General features: G+C 43.6%; 1 protein-coding gene across 1 annotated transcript in view; it reads left to right on the top strand.

Annotated features, from left to right (window-relative positions):
• Positions 1 to 1,260: 1,260 nt before the first annotated feature.
• Positions 1,261 to 18,668, top strand: part of MAPK12 (mitogen-activated protein kinase 12) — a 36,907-nt gene continuing 19,499 nt past the window's right edge. The window contains exons 1-4 of the mRNA XM_080552040.1: positions 1,261 to 1,503; positions 1,986 to 2,115; positions 12,319 to 12,377; positions 16,041 to 16,152. Coding sequence (XP_080408166.1) covers positions 1,388 to 1,503; positions 1,986 to 2,115; positions 12,319 to 12,377; positions 16,041 to 16,152 — 417 coding nt within the window. The 5' untranslated portion in view covers positions 1,261 to 1,387. The remainder of the gene's footprint in view (positions 1,504 to 1,985; positions 2,116 to 12,318; positions 12,378 to 16,040; positions 16,153 to 18,668) is intronic.

The raw sequence follows: 18,668 nt of genomic DNA, 5'->3' as shown, positions 1-18,668 counted from the left end.
CAGCATACGTGTGGGAGCCACCAAGGACTGCCGTAGCACAAAGACATTCACTCCCTTACTTCTCCTGTGAGCAAACACTTCTGCACACACACGGAGCTGCAGGAAGAAGGGGGTCAGGCACAGCCCCTCTGTCTGGCTGTGAAGGATTGCCCCCGTCCTGCTGCTGTCCCTGCTTACTTTTCAGAGCTGCTGCCGCTGCTTGTGCCCTTTGTGTATGCAGCACCTACTGCCTGGGATGACCGTCATGTATTTCTGTGCTCCAGTTTATCAGTAATATATCATACGGGTCAGAAAAAAAAAAATGAAAAAAAAATCAGTGGCCTCTGCAAATATAACTAAATGCAGTTTTTCTCCTTTGTCTGTAACTGTCATCTCTTCTTTCCACTTTAATTTTTTGTTTTATATCCCTTAACGCTTTCATTAAAAGTCAGCTATCAAATCCAAAGCTCTAGCACAGAATGAGCCCAGAGGTGCCACACCGCGGTGTGTGTATGCACGAGAAGAAGGCTGGGATGTATTTGCTTTCAGCTTCATAGCAAGGACTCAGCGCACCCCTAATTCACGCCAGGATTTCAACACGTAGCACGGCACGTGCTCGCTGAGCCTCTGCCACCACACCAGCCATCCATTTGCTCCTGTCAGCTCCAGGAACTGTCCCAGTTCCAGCTGCCACCGCCAAGACCGATTTCATGGGGGAAACGACTGGAATCGGGAAGATCTCTTGAGCTTTGCAAAAATACAGGTCACCCCTCCAAACCCACAGACGCGAGGCAGCACACAACGGTGCCAAGAGGAGCAGATGGATTTTAAGCGTGTCCTCCTAGAGCAAAAGCCTCACCCAGCACGTTTCTCTGGGTACACACCGCCAGGCACACAGTGAACCATGCTGGGCAGCTCGCTGTCCTCCACCTCGACAACACCTGCGGGTCACCGGGCCCCTCCCGTGGGTCTGCCACGCGGTGTCTCCGAGGGAGAGCCGCCTGGGGTGTCCGTGGGGTGTCCCGCACCCCCTTGGCCGCGTTACTGAGGGGAGGAGAAGCGCCAGAGCTGCCGGCAGAGCTCCTCACACGGGGCCACGCGAACGCCGCCACCACGGAGGCGGGCTGAGGCGCTGCCACACGCCGCTCCTGCCCTGCCTAACCGGCACCTGCCGCGGCCGACACCCGGCTCCCGGCTGCCCCGGGCCGGCCGGCGGATCCCTCCCGGTCCCCGGGGCAGCCCGGCCGGGCTGTGCGGGACAGGGGCGGGCGGAGGGAGGGAGCGGCGCCGAGGGAGCGCGGCCAAGCCCGGCCCCTCGCCTCGCCTCGCCTCGCCTCAGCCCGGCGCTCGCCTCCCGCGCTCCCCCCGGGCTCTTTGTTGGAGGGTGCCGGCAGGGGGCCGCGGCACCATGTCCTCCCCCAAGAACGGCTTCTACCGCCAGGAGATCACCAAAACCCTCTGGGAAGTGCGGGACCGCTACCGGGACCTGCAGCCCGTGGGCTCCGGCGCCTACGGAGCCGTCTGGTGAGCGGGAAGGGGCAGGGGCAGGGCTGCGCCCCCCGGCCGAGGGAAGGGGCCGGGGGCCGGGGGGGAGCCGCGGCGGGGCGCAGCCCGCGGCGCTTTCGCTTTGTTCCCTGCTGCCAATTTGTTCCGGTTGTGGGGACCCGGGCGGCCCCGCCACGCTGCCGGCTCGGCTCGGGGCCCCGCGGGGGTCTCCGCCGTCCCCGGGGCTCGTCCCCGGGCGGGGAAGCCGGGGGGGTGCAGGTCCCCCCCCTACGCGGGGCAGCGCGCTGAGGGCTGGGCAAGGTGAGTGTGCCAGGGCAAAACAAGTGTGCCTGAGGGAAACGAGTGTGCCTGAGGGAAACGAGTGTGCCAGAGCAGAACGAGTGTGCCTGGGCAGAGCGAGTGTGACAGAGCGGAGCGAGTGTGCCAGCCCTGTGGGGCGTTGGGGTCGGCGATGTCGCCCCGGTCCTCGCTCACCAACCTCTGTTCCTGTTCCCCCGAAGCTCGGCTATCGATGGAAGAAACGGTACCAAAGTGGCCATTAAGAAACTGTACCGCCCGTTTCAGTCCGAACTCTTTGCCAAGCGAGCCTACCGAGAGCTGCGCCTCCTGAAACACATGAAGCACGAAAACGTGAGTTCGGTCACCAGCAGGTCCCCCCGGGGCAGCGGCTTGCACGCTCTAAAACAGAAAGAAAATTGGCAGAGCTGGACAAGGCAGATGTGTAGCTGCATAGTGTTCAGGGCTCTCTCAGCGAGACCGGCGTGTCTGTCTTTGTCTGTCTGTCCTTTACCTCCAAGTGTTTGCTCACGCCAAGTGGAATCCCCTGTGGGAGTCACCTTTTCATTTCTATGTAGGAAGGATTGGGGGGTAAAGGTTAGGACCACGGTGCTCAATCTGTGCTCAGAGCTCGCAAGAGAGACCAAGAGACCTGAAATTACATCTTCATCACTGCGTTCACGTGAGTTACAGGAGAACGCAGAGCATGGGTCTGTGCCTGCGTATCTCACGTGACAGCATCTCTTTTTCTGAACTTTCTTGAAGGTGGGTATGGTACACGTGCGTATCTTTGGGGGGGAGTAGGGTTTTGTTGTTTATCTTTCATAAAGTATTAGAAAGTTTTGGTTTTGTGCTAATGTGAAACAGGAAATGTTGGGGAATGACTAAATAATTTGCTTGCTGGGAAGCAGAGACTAGGATACAGAACTCGGCGCAGATTCCCACACAATATGAAAGAACAGCTGTAGAAAGAAGTGTTAAAAGTGTGAATGAGATAAAGATACTTAGTCCCAACAGATTTGTGTGAGAACAGCTTTTGTGGAATTGAAGCATGAGGAGGGTCCCAGAATGGACTGGGAGGATCACAGTTGTGGCTTCAAATGCTGGTTTTGGAGAGCGTATGTGGTAAAAAAAAAAAAAAAACAACGATGAGGGGCGGAGGAGGTCTTTTTAAAACGATGCCTAAGAGCCTGGTTTAAAATGTTAATGATGTGGGAGATTAGAACATCACTCCTTTCAGATAGCCTTCGAGGCAAGCTACAAGATTGAAAATGAGTTGGAGAGAAATTGGTACTAACAGTAGCCAGTCATAGTCATTTAACATTATGGTATTAATGTTCTGAGTACCAGCAAAGTGTAGGTTCATTTTGAAGAATAGTTGGTGGGAGATGCTGACTGTCCAGAAAAAACAGGCCTCTTTGTAGCCTGAGGATTTTGTGTTTAACATTTTAGTCTGAATCTTTTAATGTATTTCATCATTTTCTTTGATGACTCTTTTGAATTAACTGCTTCTAAACCACTATAGTATATATTAAAGAGTTAACGCTTGCAGGGAACTTCTGTGTCATATCTGGGCTTTCTACTCTCCGCATTTTCTTTACTGAACATTTGGGAGCAGATCAGCTCATGCAGTTGCCAAACTCTTAACCGTGTCCAGAATTTGGAGATTATTTTTCTTCCATTTCCCAGAATAATCTGTTGGGCAGTATTTTCCACTCCTGGCTGCTTTTATGTAGCGTGTGTCCTTCAGGATAATGCTCTGGAACCCCACCACAGCCTTGTTAGATAACTGAAGAGTCTAGAAGAAAATGCTCACTGGGGAATGTGAGCACCATTTGTAAAAGTTACAAATCAGTATAGGTGGAGGAAAAGATTAATTTGTAGTCTTAGAAAACAGTTTGGGCCACAGAAAGAAAAATCTCACCTTGGTAGTAAGGAAGAGTTTTACCGTGAGTTATGGCATTTACTCATTAAAGAGCAATGACTGTATAAATGATCACTCAAGGGATTTGTGGACACTGTAGAGAGAGAAGCTGTCTCCACCACCCATCCAGTATGAGGCTGAAGTGGCAGTACTGCCCTTTCCGAGAATTTCCATCCACCATTCCAGTCTCATACCATTCATTTCACCCACTGTGAATTAGGACTAGCAACAAAGCCTTTCTGGGTTTCTAGCCCCCATGCTGACCTCAGGGTACTCCTTTAACCATTCCACCCATCCAAAATTAGACCAGAGTGGCAGCATCATTCCTCATAAGGATTTTCAGGCCTCCCCCAAGTCTTTGATCCACCACCAAAGACATACTTTTTTGCATATTACTACCAAAGGATGGATTTACAGAAATGTGTAGCATTTTGATCTTCTTGTCCTTCCTTATTCACATCAGCAGTCCCCAGCAAGTTGTTCACACTTTTAATATTACACACAATAGTGGCAGGACAACCGCCCGTTCTCTGTCCTTGCCGTTGTGGTTTCCATGGGCTGTTGAGTTTTGAATGGGCGCTACTCACGTGAGTGAATATCTCCTTATAACAGGAAAAAGTAGAACAGTGATTTAAATATTGCTCCTGATTTTTAAGTAAACTGTTATGTTATAGCATACTTCTGCGTAATAGCAGGCATCCGTCTTTCTGGCTGTAATATAAGCATCTGCTATTAAGAAAGAAAAAAATTGAAATAATTGTTTCAAAGACCACAATAAAATAGTGATGACACTAAGATCTCTTTCTTGGGTGTTGGTAATCCAAGTGTAAGTGGTGGTGTGCAATAGCCAGTCCAACAGTACTGCCGCCATGGATCGGATTTGGGGTGTTGTTACAACATTGCACTAATCTGCCAGTACACAAGTCTTCCTCTCGTTTCTTCCTACTTCAGGTTATAAACTAATTCAAAATTTTGTTTATATGATAGTTAAGGTGACATCCAGTTCACTCTTCTAGTCTGTTTTTCTTTTAAAATAACTTGGGTAATCGTGATGCACTTGATGGCAGATTACATGAAGAGTGTGATGTTTTGTCCATTTCATGACACGCTGTGGTAAAAAATAGCATCTTTGATCCATGAAGGTGGCAGGAGATACCATTAAACCCATGCCACAGCAGTACAATTCATCAATTTGCCTTGTTTCAGTGAAGAAAACCGAAGAAAACTTCTGCTTGATACCCTGGATTACCTCCCTTCTTGATCCTTTGAAGAGTATGCTCATTTATTTAATGTGGAACATTTGTAGGATGACCTGTCATCCTGTAAAAGTAAATATGGGAGTCATCCTTCTGAATTTTAGTGGAATTGTATTTTACCTTGTAGGGAAACTAGCTCACAGGTCAGTTTGCTCACCTGTTTAGGGATTTTCAGGTAACGGTGGTTGCAAGGATGACCATCTCTCAATTACGTATGCTAGATCTTTGTGCTTCCTAGTAGCTCTCTAGCAGCACGTTACTGAAATGTCGTGAGGAATATTTCTGTATAAGCCGTGGAAACTTGGTAGTGTGGGACTTATCTTCACCCCTTTGCAAGCAAATCCAGGGGAGGAATGGTACTGAGGACCATGGGGTAGAGGCCGTGTGTGAAGAGGGTGAGGCCTGGCTGTTAAGAGATAAGGCACTGTCCTTAATGGCACTAGTACCTATTTTTTGGGAGGTGTTTTAGTCTGAGAGGAGCTGCGATCTTTTGCAAATGTCCTAAGCTACTTGTGCTGCCTAAGAAGTAATTTAACCCAGATCAATTCCTCTGATACTGCCAAAAAGAAGTTACTTTCCAGTGGGATAAGCTGCCGGATCACCATAGCTGCATAAACAGATATTCTGGCAGAAGAGGGAATGGTGTGAAAATGACGAATAAAAACAGCGAAGGCAGAATGAAGAATGCACTGTGGGGTTTTGTTTTCGGTTTTATTTTTCATGCATTCATGCTAGCTTGAAGTATTCATCCCACTACAGCCTTAACAGATCTCTCTCGTTGCTTTGGCATCTACTGCATCCAGCAGAGAAGAACAGACTGTTTACCTTCAGGAGGCTTTTTGCAGTAGTGCTGCTTTTGTTCTCTCCTTCTTTACATTTTGACTTCATTTAACGTGAGGCCAGTTAAAACTATCTGCTATGGCTCTGACTTAAAACCAGCAAGAGAATGGAAACCCTGCCAGTGTGCTAGCTTGGGTCCTGGCTCTGGCTTTCAGACACGTGCGTAGGTCTGCATGTGCGTATTCCTCTGAAGTCAGTGGAGATGTCTGTGTTTGTAAAATTAAACCCAGGCAAGTAAGCAGAGGTGCAGACCCTTTAGTTTCCTTTGGCAAACGACTTGGATTTTATTGTGCATTTAGACTGGAAGCGATGCTATAATCCCTGCTTTTGATGAAGTAACTGCGTCGTGACTCATGCTGGCTCAGCCCTAGTGCCCTGCTCACCTCTCAGCTTGCTAACACCAGCTTTGAAGTTGCCATCAGGAGCGCAGAACAGCTGGCAAGAAGAAATGGCACTGGAGAGAGAGAAAAGCAGCAGCTACTGTTAATGTATTGTTTCAGAACGGAGTGTGGGTTTTAGGAAAGCGGTGTGATCGTCTGCCTACATACACATATATCTGTGTATGCATGTAAGCATACACGGTAATTCTGACCCAGTTCTACCAACTTCAATTCTGAATGTGTTTTTGGCATAAAACTTTTGACAAATGCCCGTTAAACATTTCTGAAGTTGAGTCGGTTAATATTCTACAGATGTTTCTCTTCCTGGAAACCCTGTAAGAGTCAGCTGCAGTATTTGTTTAAAGGTACTCTGTGTTATGCTCTCAGTCATTGCTCTGTGTGGAAATTGCTCTCTGGTGAATTCCAGCATCTGAAGAACAATGTATGTTTTACATTAGGAGAGCCATTTAGCTTTTTTCTCCCTCTTGGAAGGGACTCAGGTATCCAGCAGGCACCGAATCAGCTCTCACTCTACAGTTATGCTTCTGAGGATGATTCACGCTTTCCATTTTGGGTTAGCCGATAATTATGGTGAATTCTTTATTTTGACAAAAGTGAGGCTTTTTATTTACACTTACAGAGCATCAACCAAGGGAGGAGTTTATTTCAGAGAAAATAGTGGGAAATTTTGCCTCCAGCCTGAGGAAACCTTCAGACTGTCACCTTCGCAGTTCAGCCAGCCAGGCACGAGCATTAGAAGAGCAGCAGTCCCTGCACCATACGAAATCCAGCCAAGAAGGGAGTTATAGATGAGACGTGCCTTTACAGACGAAGGGTGCCAAATGTGAATGCTCACTATATTAGATTTCCTGCAGGAAGCCCTGCAGGACTGCACCACCTAAATAATCACATCCTTCGAGTAGCTAAGTGCCTGTTAAGTGCAAACTGGGAATCCTGGCTGGAGGTGGCGAATCGCCTTATGGGCTGCGAGCGGAAATACAAGTATAGCTGTACAGTTTGTTGCTGTCAAAGTGTTGTAGGGGAGAAATGCTGATGGACGATTTTCTGCATGTTGAAAGCTAAAAAGAGCTCGGGAGCTGACAGGACACCGGAGTCGCTTGTTTTAGTACTCAAAAGCCAATAAATCAATGTAGTGATACCAGTTGCTACACGTTCTGCTTATTTTTACAAACCTGCCTAATAGGTGTTTTGTCTAGGCTGAGCTTCAGCCACTACCTGTTTGTTCACAGCCCAGCCTTAGATAGCAGTAAAGCAGGCTGAAGTGCTTAGTCCGGTAAAACAAAGTAAGGAGGACAGCAGCGAAACCCAAGCCTTCTTTGTTTTAGGATTGTCATCCAGTCCAAAGTGCAAGTCCACAGGGTCTGAATCTGTCAGATGCTGCCTGGGGGTCTGTAGAAAGAGGGAGGCCATCCTGAGGCACGGCTTGTGCCTGTGGGCGTACTCTGACTTGCTTTTACTTCACAAAGAGCAGAGAGTCCTGCAGGCCTCAGGACTGCAGCGAATCTGATCAGAAAAGTACTTCTCCCCACTTGTTATTCTCTGCCTTTCTCCTTTCATTCTTTGTTCCTTCACAACTAACGTTTTAGGGCACTGTGAAGGATGCCATGCTCGTGTTGTCAGCATTATGCAGAAAAAAAGGGGAAGGAGCTCTTTGTTCCCCGGCAGACAGCCCTCAGCACGGTGTAGCAGGGCAATCCCAGGTGGAAAAAAGGTGACTGTAGCACAAGCCTTGTGCTTGATGGTTACGATTATAAAGATCGAGGCTTCTTAGTGTAATAAAAGGATGCAGGCGCCCTGCGATGTGGAGCAGCGCAAGAGCATGAAGTTGAAGCTAATGCTGCAGAAAATGTAATGCAGTATGATGTATATAGTTCAGTGTACCCCAGCAGGGATCTCTGAAAAACGTTCTTGTGTCTGTAGCCTGAGTGCCAAAGCCATTCAACTTCGCTGTGTGTTCATGCGTAGCATCCGCAGCATAAAGAAGCACTTAGTGCATGGGGGACGTAACCTACATTACTTATTAATTTATACAGGATCGGAGTCTTTCATTGATGTACTGCTGCTTACACCAGAAATTTTCCTTTACAGAAACCCGGTGGAACAGCCCTTGAGCAAAAGTAATAAAATGCATGCAAGTGCATGGGAGTGTAGAGATGAGGAGCTCCTCGCTGTTGTGTGCCAGTGGTGAAATCATGTTTGGAAAAGGAGGCAGCTGTCTGCTGAGAAGGGAAGGATGGAAATCACCTTACAAACGCAAAGCTGCTATTTATTTGTTGACAGTAATTAAAATTGGCCAGGGTGGTCAATGTAAATGTCTTGTGCAGGGGAATGGTGGTGATTAAAAGGGCTGGAGACACTGCCACCCTCCCCTCACCAGCTTCACAGAAAAGGGACGCTATCAACAAAGTCACTGTGTGGAGTGCGAACATACCCACGTAAAACAAGTCAGACCAGCAGAAGTGTAGCTCTGCTGTTACTGTGGTTTTGCTCTGCAGGAAGAAGGGAGAGGCTCGGGGTCATGCTTTCTCCTTTAGACATGCTCTGAGACCAACAAGGAGGGTGCTGCAGGGGAGCTCGCAGAAGTCCAAGTTGTTTTTCAGTCAGATGGGCAGCAGGAAACAAAGTGCATCCTTTGTGGGTGGATTCATTCCAGAAATTGCCTTTTGGCAGAATTAGTGGGGAAAAAATGCGGCCATGAAAGGGCAGCGCTGCTGCTGGTTTCCGCAGATGCTTTTCATTGCCGTCCCGTGGTGCAGTGAGTTCGTTCCTTGTCTGTGCTTCCATCTCTGATAAAATCAGTAAGCAAGCCGAATTAACACCAGCATTTAACTACAGAACGTTTCACACAGACCTTGGTTATATTTCATATGGACCACACTATGAAAAAGAGATGATTCTTGCCATTTATGTCTCATAGTGGCTTACTTCTGTGCTGGGACAGTATCTTTCAGTACCATAAAGTTTTTACAAATACTGCATTCAATTGAGAGAGAGCATTTCAGACAGACTTAGGATTTTCCATGATACGGAGGAGGGAGTTTCCTACACTTTGCCCAGTTCTTTTCTTTTCCTGAAGAAATATCTGGACTTGTATCTTCCTCAGAAGATTTATTTTATCCTGTGCCTCCTTGTTCTTAACATATCTGCAGAAAGCAAAGACCAAAATGGAAATGCTAATGACTCTGTTCCAGTAAAGGAAAATCATCCCAAAGCACAGCTATTAAATAAAGATCACTGAGGAAAAGGAAATGGGTCCCTTGCTTTTATTTCTGAACTATTAGTACAACTTAATGTTTTAAACACTAAAATGGATTTCAGGATTTTTAGAAAGCTCACTTTGGAGAGCAACAAAAGTATTGTGAAATCCTTGGTATGTTAAAAGAGTTTTCTGGTTTGTTATTTAAAATTCCCCTTGACAGGAGCAGAGCACTGGTCTCTGTGGAATTTCTCAATTCATAGGGTTTGCACCAGTGCAGGCAAATGATCTGCTCATCTCCATAGGTCTGCGACCTCACCTCAGAATTAGTAAGTGTTTTGTATGCCAGGAGGTGTAAAGTAACTACTGGACACTGTTTATTTTAATAGAGAAGAAGAACAGAGAATTTTAGTGAATTTTAAGGTGATTTTTTTGTTGTTGTTGGGTTTTTGGTTTGGTTTCGGTCTGGCATTCTGTGTATTGAAACGTGTTCTTTATGTTCCTGTGTTTCACAGCAGGCATCTGATAACATTTTTGTGTAGCGATGGATGCAGTACAGCATCCTTATCATTTCATCTTCTGCTCCGTCAGTTCTTTTCGTGGGGTTTTCCCTGCACCATTCACTGCTATATTCCTACATCGTAGAGTTTATTTTCAATATGTTTCATGTTGCTTAGGCAAATAGCTCAGGTAAATGAATGCGTGGAAATATCTCCTTGAAGAGAGCAAGCAGGACTTCTGAAGAAGTTGAAATAGGGAAAGAATTGCGTGTTGGATAAGATTATTGTTAAAATACTTCTGTTAATACTGAAATCTTTGGCATATGGAGAGCACACAGCTTTTCTGACTGTGTATGCTCTGTGTGTGTGTACACACACACTGCCTTAGGAAACACCCTTAGAGATGCATTATCCTCCCGTGTTGTCCCATACATCTTCCTAATTCCTCCGTCCTCCATGTAGTAATGGAGAACTTTATGTAAAACTGTCATATAAAAATATACAGATTCTCACTGTGTTATTAGAACTGAAGGTATTGCTTTAAATAACGACCACATCCTCTGTGGGTATAATTATTGTTTTATGGTAGTTATATTATTTAACTAGTTTCATGTAACAGTCCTCAGGAAAATATTATTAGTGATTTTTTCAAAGATATATATGGTCACAAAGATAAAGAGCTGTAAGCTTTCTGTCTTCATCTTTATTAAATTTTCTATCTTGTTCATCCTTATGACATTTTGATAATATCCAGGCTAACTGTAGTAGATCCCTTGGACGTGGAAAGGATAAAAATACATGCACTGGGGATTTCACGAGAGTTGGGTATTTTTATTTAAAGCTTTAAGTAAAGGAAGTCTTCTTTCTTTTTCTTTTTTTCTTTCTTTCTTTCTTTCTTTCTTTCTTTCTTTCTTTCTTTCTTTCTTTCTTTCTTTCTTTCTTTCTTTCTTTCTTTCTTTTATCATTCTTTCTATCATCTTTCTGTCTTTCTATCTTTTACAGCATTTCAGCTCCCTCTGCATTTCTCTTTACTTCCACATAATTTTTTAAAGATCTCCATTTTGAGGAACAATTAAGACATACTAATAATGTCCCAAATATGTCCTGCTTTGTTATCAAAGTGAATTTTGTGGCACTTTTAGTACTTTGATGGTAACATCAGAAAACATAATATGTTGTTTGCCATGTTTTCTTTCTTAAAGTTTGTAATTTTCTACAGTTCTAGTTTGATGTGTAATCCCTAAACCATACAGCCAAGGAGATGGGTCTGAATAAGGTTATAAATGTTACAAGTCGTTGAGGAATAATACCTGTATTCTCTTTCATTTTCCGTTACTGTTGCTTTCTCTCCCATACGGAGCCGGCCGCAGTGGTTAATGCTCCAGAGGCGTGCTGACGGCAGGAAGACAGGCGCTCCCTGGTGAAGTGGTTAGCTTCTGAAAAACATTTCAGAAACCCGTCGCGGAACCCGTCTGCATTAACAAGGAAATCAGGGCCAGACGGCCCTGGCATGAGTTTGGTGATGGCATTGTAGTCTGCCTTACAGGCCCAATGTCATCATTTTTGTCACAGCTGTTTCGATGCCTTTTCTCAGCGTGGCTTTCAAGCTCTCGGTACCACAGTAACCCTGAACTCGTGGCCTGCCTCTAAAAGCTGCGTTAGAGGAGGCAGCTGCCAGAGGCACGTTAAAGGACCAACCCAAAAAGCTGCTGCTGTAGACAGCGTGCGTTCCCACCAGCCCCAAATACCGTGCTCCAGTACCGACGTGGCAGCCTGCACCCGGGAAAGGCTGCGAGTAGCCCAGTGCCACTGGCTGGCTGCTGGCAGAGCCTCGGCCTCCCCTCCCTGCTCCCGCTGTTTGACACAAAATGCTCTTAAGGAGAACCCAAGATATAAGCCAGAGTAAATCATGTTAAGCTCTTGATAATGCACGCTCTAATAAAAAGAGTTTAGATCTAGTTTCTTGTTCGCGCTCTCAGTTAAGGATTGCAATCTGCCTACCTAAGTTGCCTCACAAGTGAAATGAGAAGGCGCTTAATGTGGTCTGCATTGCTGTCAATGCGTGCCCAGCTGGTGAGTAGCACTTCTGACTGCTTCAGATTATACACTAGTATATCTGGTTTATTTTAAACACTTAAGCCATTCAGGTTAAAGGATACTCTCTCCTCTTATATAAAATTGTAAGCCTCTGAACTTTTATTTAGGTAAATACATTATTTTTTTAATCAAAATTGACCCTTAGAGTTAAAAAATAACACATAACGAATCCTGATGTTGCTAGGCACTAAATCAGGTATCCTTTCTGCCATCTTTATGCCTGTAGTTAGTCTCATTATGAAAATGTTTTTTATAATATTTCTCCACTCACTACGCAGTTCAGGAATCTGTGTTAAGGCAGTATTAATCCATGTTTTTTTCTCTCCCTTCCCCTTATTTTCAGGTCATTGGAATACTGGATGTGTTCACACCAGATATAACACTGGAGAAATTTAATGACTTGTAAGTTTTGAGTTGTTTTTGTTTGGGAGCAGGGGAGTGTTGCTTGTTTGGAGGACTGGTTGTTTGCATTTTTTAATAATGGGGAATTCCAAACCCGTTGCTTCATGGCTTTTTCTGAATCCCATCTTAATATAACTGTTACATGCATCTTCAAAAGCAGTAGGTTTTCAGACTATCGTTAGAACCAGTCATCTGTTTTATCGGGTGCATAATACTTCTTTGAGGCCTTGGTAAATCACAGTTTGATGGATTGCCTAGCCCACTTTTTAAGATCTGATTTTGTACCCTAAGGCCCAGACTGATCAAATGATGGAGCCATTCTTAACCAAGCAAGCAGTCTGAAAGTCAAGCCTGCTATATAGCATATCTCCAGTGTGGTCCATCCTAATTCTAAAATTAATTCAAAACTGCTGTTGCTGCTGGTTTTTTTTTTTTTTTTTTTTTTTTTTTGTGAATATCTGAGCTCTGCTCTGTTGTGCTCCCTGTGTGGTTTCCCACTGCTGATTTTACAGTCTCTTACATCCAGCTGAGGGTGGTCTGCACTCCCTCTTGACTAACCCCGTAGGCCAAAATGATCCAAGCAGTACATGAGATAGATCATTTCTAGCACCAGGCATGTACGTCTCTCTGATGTCTCCCTTTTGGCAGCATCTCAGACACCAGATACGTAGTGTCTGTATGGATCCTGCTGCAGTTCTTGTGAATCCAAGTCACTACAGAAACAGTGGTCAGAAATCTCCATTAAGGCCTCTTGGGCTTAATGGAGATTTCATGTTACATTTGTAGAACTGTGCTGGGTTTCTTCAAATGTACCTGCATTTAAAAAACAACCCAGCATATTTGTATGCTAGTAGAGAAAGCTATCTGACAGGAAGATGAGGAAAATGAAGCACAGAAAACATGGACTAGGTGTTCATACATTTAAGCCACCATTGAGCCAAAAAAAGATGTTGTCCATATTGCCTGTAGTGCTAGCTTATTACATAACATGTGTAATAAAATGCACGTGTGTATGGTTAGCATTCAAGGATTGTGTTTTAAATGTGAGCCTAAAATCATCCTCCAAGTTTTGGAGGTGCAAGTCAAGTAGGTGAGACACATTTATGGCTAAAACTACAACCTAGGACAAAATTTACTTTCAGGACTTCTGGCAAGCTGTCAGAGATGCGCAGGGCTAGATGTGTGTACATTTGAAACAAAAGTGGAGAAACAGCTTTTGTGAACGGAAGGTCAGATGAGTTATTTGAGGGAGACTTTCCTTTTGCTGAGTAGCCATGAGATGTTATCTGTGGCCTGTTGTATAAAGATCAAATTCGAGCTGATTTGTGGGTAGACGTAGCAGAAGTAAGGCAGGTGGTTTCACCAGAGCCAGCCCCCAGGTCTGATCTTATCTGAGACCTTGGGTTTCTCAGCTAACTTCTAGCCCTCCTGTCCAGAGGGGAGCATGCTCCTACTCTACCTGCTGCTCTATCACCTGCTCCTTTGCTCTACCACTTAGTATAATGATGATTAAAGACAAATCCCATCTCCTTTATGAAGGAACAGTCAACATCCTTTCGCTGCTCACGCTTGTGTTGATTTTCCTTCAGAGTCAGAAGCTCAGCTGACTGATGTAGTGTACAAAATTAGAGATGCATAAATCTTCACCAATGGAAGTCCTACTGGACAGCTGCTCTTCATCCTCTTTAACTGTATTCCTTGCATTGTCTGCTCTTGTGTCATACAAAATGTGCCAGAGCAGGTTGCTACTCCTCATGGTGTAAGAATGTGGGGGTTTTAACTGGAACTGCAAGGAACTTAAATGCGTTCAATAAGCATCAAGTCCACACTGAAGCGAATTGTTAACCAAGCGCCTAACCTTTTCAGATTATTTGAGGACTTCAGGATTGTAAATACGTATTTAATAATAAACATAAGTTTGCCAAATTTTAAGTAGAAGACAAAGTGTTCAAGTGAGCTCCTAATGTTTTATCCTATTGTTCTATTCCAATGCGTTGTTCGTAAACTATTACTAAAGTTTGAGTTTACAGACTCAGGTGGGAATGGATTTTCCCTCCCTTACATTTTGTTTCCCTGCCATTTATCAGTTTGACTGTTAGAGATTTGAAATCATCAAATTGTAAACTTAGCACATTGCGTGTGTGTAAAAATAGTCTTCCTGCCCTGTTCTTTACAGTGCTTGGTGGTTATATATTGTGTTGAACTTTGTCTGTTTACCTAACTCATTATCCATCCAGAGCCCTGGGATCTGTGCAGGTGATAACAGGCTAGCAAAATCCTAATGAATGTTGAAGGTCACTACCGGTAGTAAAAGACATGTAGATATTTATTTATTTCTCTCGTCTCACCTCCTTCTACCTCTGTTTTTTTTTTCTGTAACACTCACTAATGTCTTTTTCTGTCTCATTTCAAATATTCATGACCTCTGGGAAAATGCATTTAATAAATATGAGTGGGGGGATATCTTAATATGCTTTCAACATCCAAGAACATCAACAAAGCAGAGGTCAAACTCAGTTTTTTAGGTTACTGGGTCTGTTGATAAGCATCTTGTGGGTCATGCTTGAAGAGAGAGAAAAAATTTCATTCTTTTCTCCATATTTGCTATGTCCTATATAATTACTGAATCAAATTGCACATATTTTCTGTCCAAACAGTAGCAAATTTGTCTGTGAATGCTTGGATTGGGAACCTGATGCCTGGTCCCCAAAGACTTGGGGAAAAAGGTTTGGTACCTAGGGAATGCTGAAAATACTATCTATAAGTCCAAGTGTCCCATTTGCCTTTGACTTTATATTCAGTATCTATTTGGTTTATAATTATAACTCTAATACAGTAAAAGAAGTTTTTGAGCGGGTTTAAAAGTAGAAATCAAAAGAAATACTGTTTGTATATTTTAACCAGAGGAAACCTATTTAAGTCTACATAGTAAAACTTGTCTCCATGAAACAACGATCACATCTAATCCTTCTCTTGATGAAAATGCATCTGCTTTTCTTCATACTGTGAAGAAAACTGGTGACTTTATCCTCTGGTGCCAGACGTGACTGGCTTTGCCTCTGTCCAGGCCTGACTTTAAGGACAGACTCTGAGTTTCCTACAAGCAATGCAAAGAACAGGTTTGTACCTTAGGCGAAGACTAGCGGTGAAGTGCCGCCTTGACGTTCTCAGGCTTTCTGTTGCTGATGTCCTCACCAGTATGAAGTACCAAAGATAAAGGAGGTTATGATCCTAGATGAAAATTAATCTCTGTTACATCTGACCTCGTCTATTAGAATGAACCATCTAGGCAGTTTGGTTACCCTGTGATAGTGAGATAGATAATATCATGTGTGAATGTCCTAGTTTTCTGCGTAGATATCTTTGAAGTGTCATGTGGCTCTTGATTAGGTGCCTTTTATCTAGTTCAGTGTCTGTACTCTCCTGGCAACTAGCAACTTTCCATAACCACTGACAGGGTTGTGCGATACCTCTTCATGACAGTCTTAAAAGATGAAAACTCAGAAACTTGGAGGGCCTGGGGGGAAGGTGGTAGAATTGTTTGGTAAACAGAATGATCTATAATTTAATATTGTCACTGAACTATAACATACAATTATACTTCAGTTTATTTGACAAACAGACTTATTCTGTCCTTTTTTTCTTTCCTTCTTTCTCTTTTAGCTACCTTGTCATGCCATTTATGGGAACAGACTTAAGTAAAATAATGAAGCATGAGAAACTAACTGAAGACCGAATCCAGTTCCTTGTATATCAGATGTTAAAAGGCTTAAAGGTTTGCCACTTTTATTTTCATTTCACAATCTATTTTCCTAGTAAACCATTATAGAGAGCTATAAATACTTATCATTTGATAGCAGGATAACATTTATCTCGCCTGGTTTGGTACAAGTATTTACATTCTACGTAGCAATTGTTTTGTGATAATAAATGTTACCTGGTGGGGCTGGTTTTGGTTTTGGTTTGGTTTGGTTTTTTTGTGTAACGTTTTTTAGTTTTTGGTTTTTTTTTTATGTTTGTTTGTTTTATTTTTGTTTTGTTTCATTTTCAAGCAACAAGAAAAGATCTGGGGTAGTTGTTCAAGGTCTGTAATACATTGATCCAGGATGACCATGACTGCCTTATTTCCATAAACCAGAAAATCCTGCTGTGACTTTTAGTTGCCTTCTTCCCCAGTAGTGATTGTGGTGCTGCTTTGCCACACCTCTTTCTGTGGCTGGTTGGAGGGTACAGAGTCTGCAAATGAAACAGCTGTAGAGTTCAGAGACAGGTCTTCCCTTGACTTGAGACAAGCCAAACTTAATATCCTGTTGGCTAGACATGGTAGATCAGAGTAGATCACTGCTGTAAGTGTAGTATCTTTCTGTGCTCTGCTGAAGAGCATATATATATATATATATATATAAGGGATTGGGATGTGGGGAGTGTGTATGTGTATGTATATGTTAATACCATACATACGTGTGTGGTATATGTGCGCCATACATATCTATTAACCTGTAGGTGTGGTATTTTGGAGTGAAACTCTGTCGCAGAGACAGAGTGTGACCCTCACTGACTCCAGGTGCTCACACTGGTTGTGATGACTGTTCAAGGACCACAGCAAATGTCACTTTGGTCCCTGTGTGTTAAGAGTCCAGTTCTGCTAAGCACTAAAGCTCACTGCTGAATGTGAATAGGTAAGTCATTCTCTGGAACACATCTGTGTTATTTATATATTCAAATGCCTTTCTGAGCAAGAAACAAGAATTCAGAACAACAAGAATTCAGAATTCAGGTGAGATGTTACTGTTGTAAATCCCTTGACGTAGCTTTGCTGGCTGCAGCCAGGCTCTCTTGCAGTGATGGCCATTTAATTCCTTTTGCAGTTCTGAAGACATGCTTTGTAACAAGGCCATAGAATGGCTCTGTCTAGGATTGAATGTGGTTCCTTTGGTTGTTCCTCGCACGATACTGTTTTTGTTTTATGGTCCTGCAACACACAGCATATAGGCAGACTTTCCTCTGCACATGTACAAAGCTAAGTGGAGTCGGCGTGCTAGAAGGGGGGTTGTGTTGGATAGGGATGTGCTTGCACAGTGGAAATCCAGCAGCGGTTTTGATGCAGGGAAGTGTGTCACATCAATCAGGATGCTGATTTGTTCAGATCTGTATTGGTATTGCCAAACGCTGTTTAAATAAATAATACTGCAGGACAGCGTGCTGTCCCTGGACAAGAACATCAGTAACAGTGTACACAAAATTCCTTTGTATCTCTGTACTTAACAGATAAAGAAGGACAGGTAAATTGTTTTATTTTCATCACAATACTTAGTAAATGCATTTTGTTCTTGACTCCTGTGTTAGTCATTTCTCCTTCACCCTACCTACAGTTTTACGTTCTTCATTCGGTAGATTTTAAGTGATACGGCCTTTAACATATACTAAGCAATTACATTTTATCCAACCATTTGGCATTTAAATGTTGCAATTCCATTCTACAAATACAAACTAAAGCCGGGTTTAGAGAAATTGGCAAATTCGCCTCTGATCCAGGCTTTGAACCTGCAGCCTGGTCTCAGCAGCTGTATTAGATCTTCTGTTAGCAGTGGTTCACCTGAATGTTTTGTGTCTTTTCCAATCTCTATCTCACATTTTTGAAGAGCACAACTGTGCTAAACTCTTATGCTTTGTCATTCCATATTGTGAAGCAAACATTTGAGAACGGTCTACATGTGTTGCATTTGGTTTCTTCTTGCACCAATTCATCCAGCCCCAGTAACACACCTAGTTGGAAGTATCTTTAAGAAATTATCCGGTAAGAATGCTCCAGGGCTTTTTACTTCTTGAGATTCTTGCAGCATGGGCTGTGCTAGGAAGTGGGTTAAGCGGAAAACAGTATTGCTAGCATACATTAGAAAAAGAAAATGGGTCAGTAACTTGACTTCTAATGCTTCTTTTAACAATATCAGTTAATTGGCTGTTTAAGAAAGGATCTGACAATATTTTGCATGTAAATCTTTTTCAGGTCTAACGTTTCTGAATTAAAGACAGCCCATCTGTGTTTACTTTGGTCGCTTGCTTTGGAGGCGGGTGGAAACAAAGCGTATACTCAGTGCTTGGCTGAGGCATTGTAGAGGAAAATATTTGCAACACCTGGGAAGGAGGAATATGCAATTCTGTAGATCTTTGTTGTAAAACTATTTCAACATCCCACCCAAGCTAAGCCTCTCATTTCATAATGTGTATTGTTTTTCTGCACATTTTTTCTTTGATGGACTCTCTTTTGGCAGGGGGTGGTGGTGGTGGTGG

The sequence above is a fragment of the Anser brachyrhynchus genome (assembly GCF_964034855.1).
Source record: "Anser brachyrhynchus genome assembly, chromosome: 1".
Classification (NCBI taxonomy): domain Eukaryota; kingdom Metazoa; phylum Chordata; class Aves; order Anseriformes; family Anatidae; genus Anser; species Anser brachyrhynchus.
This window is presented reverse-complemented; position numbering and strand designations above follow the sequence as displayed.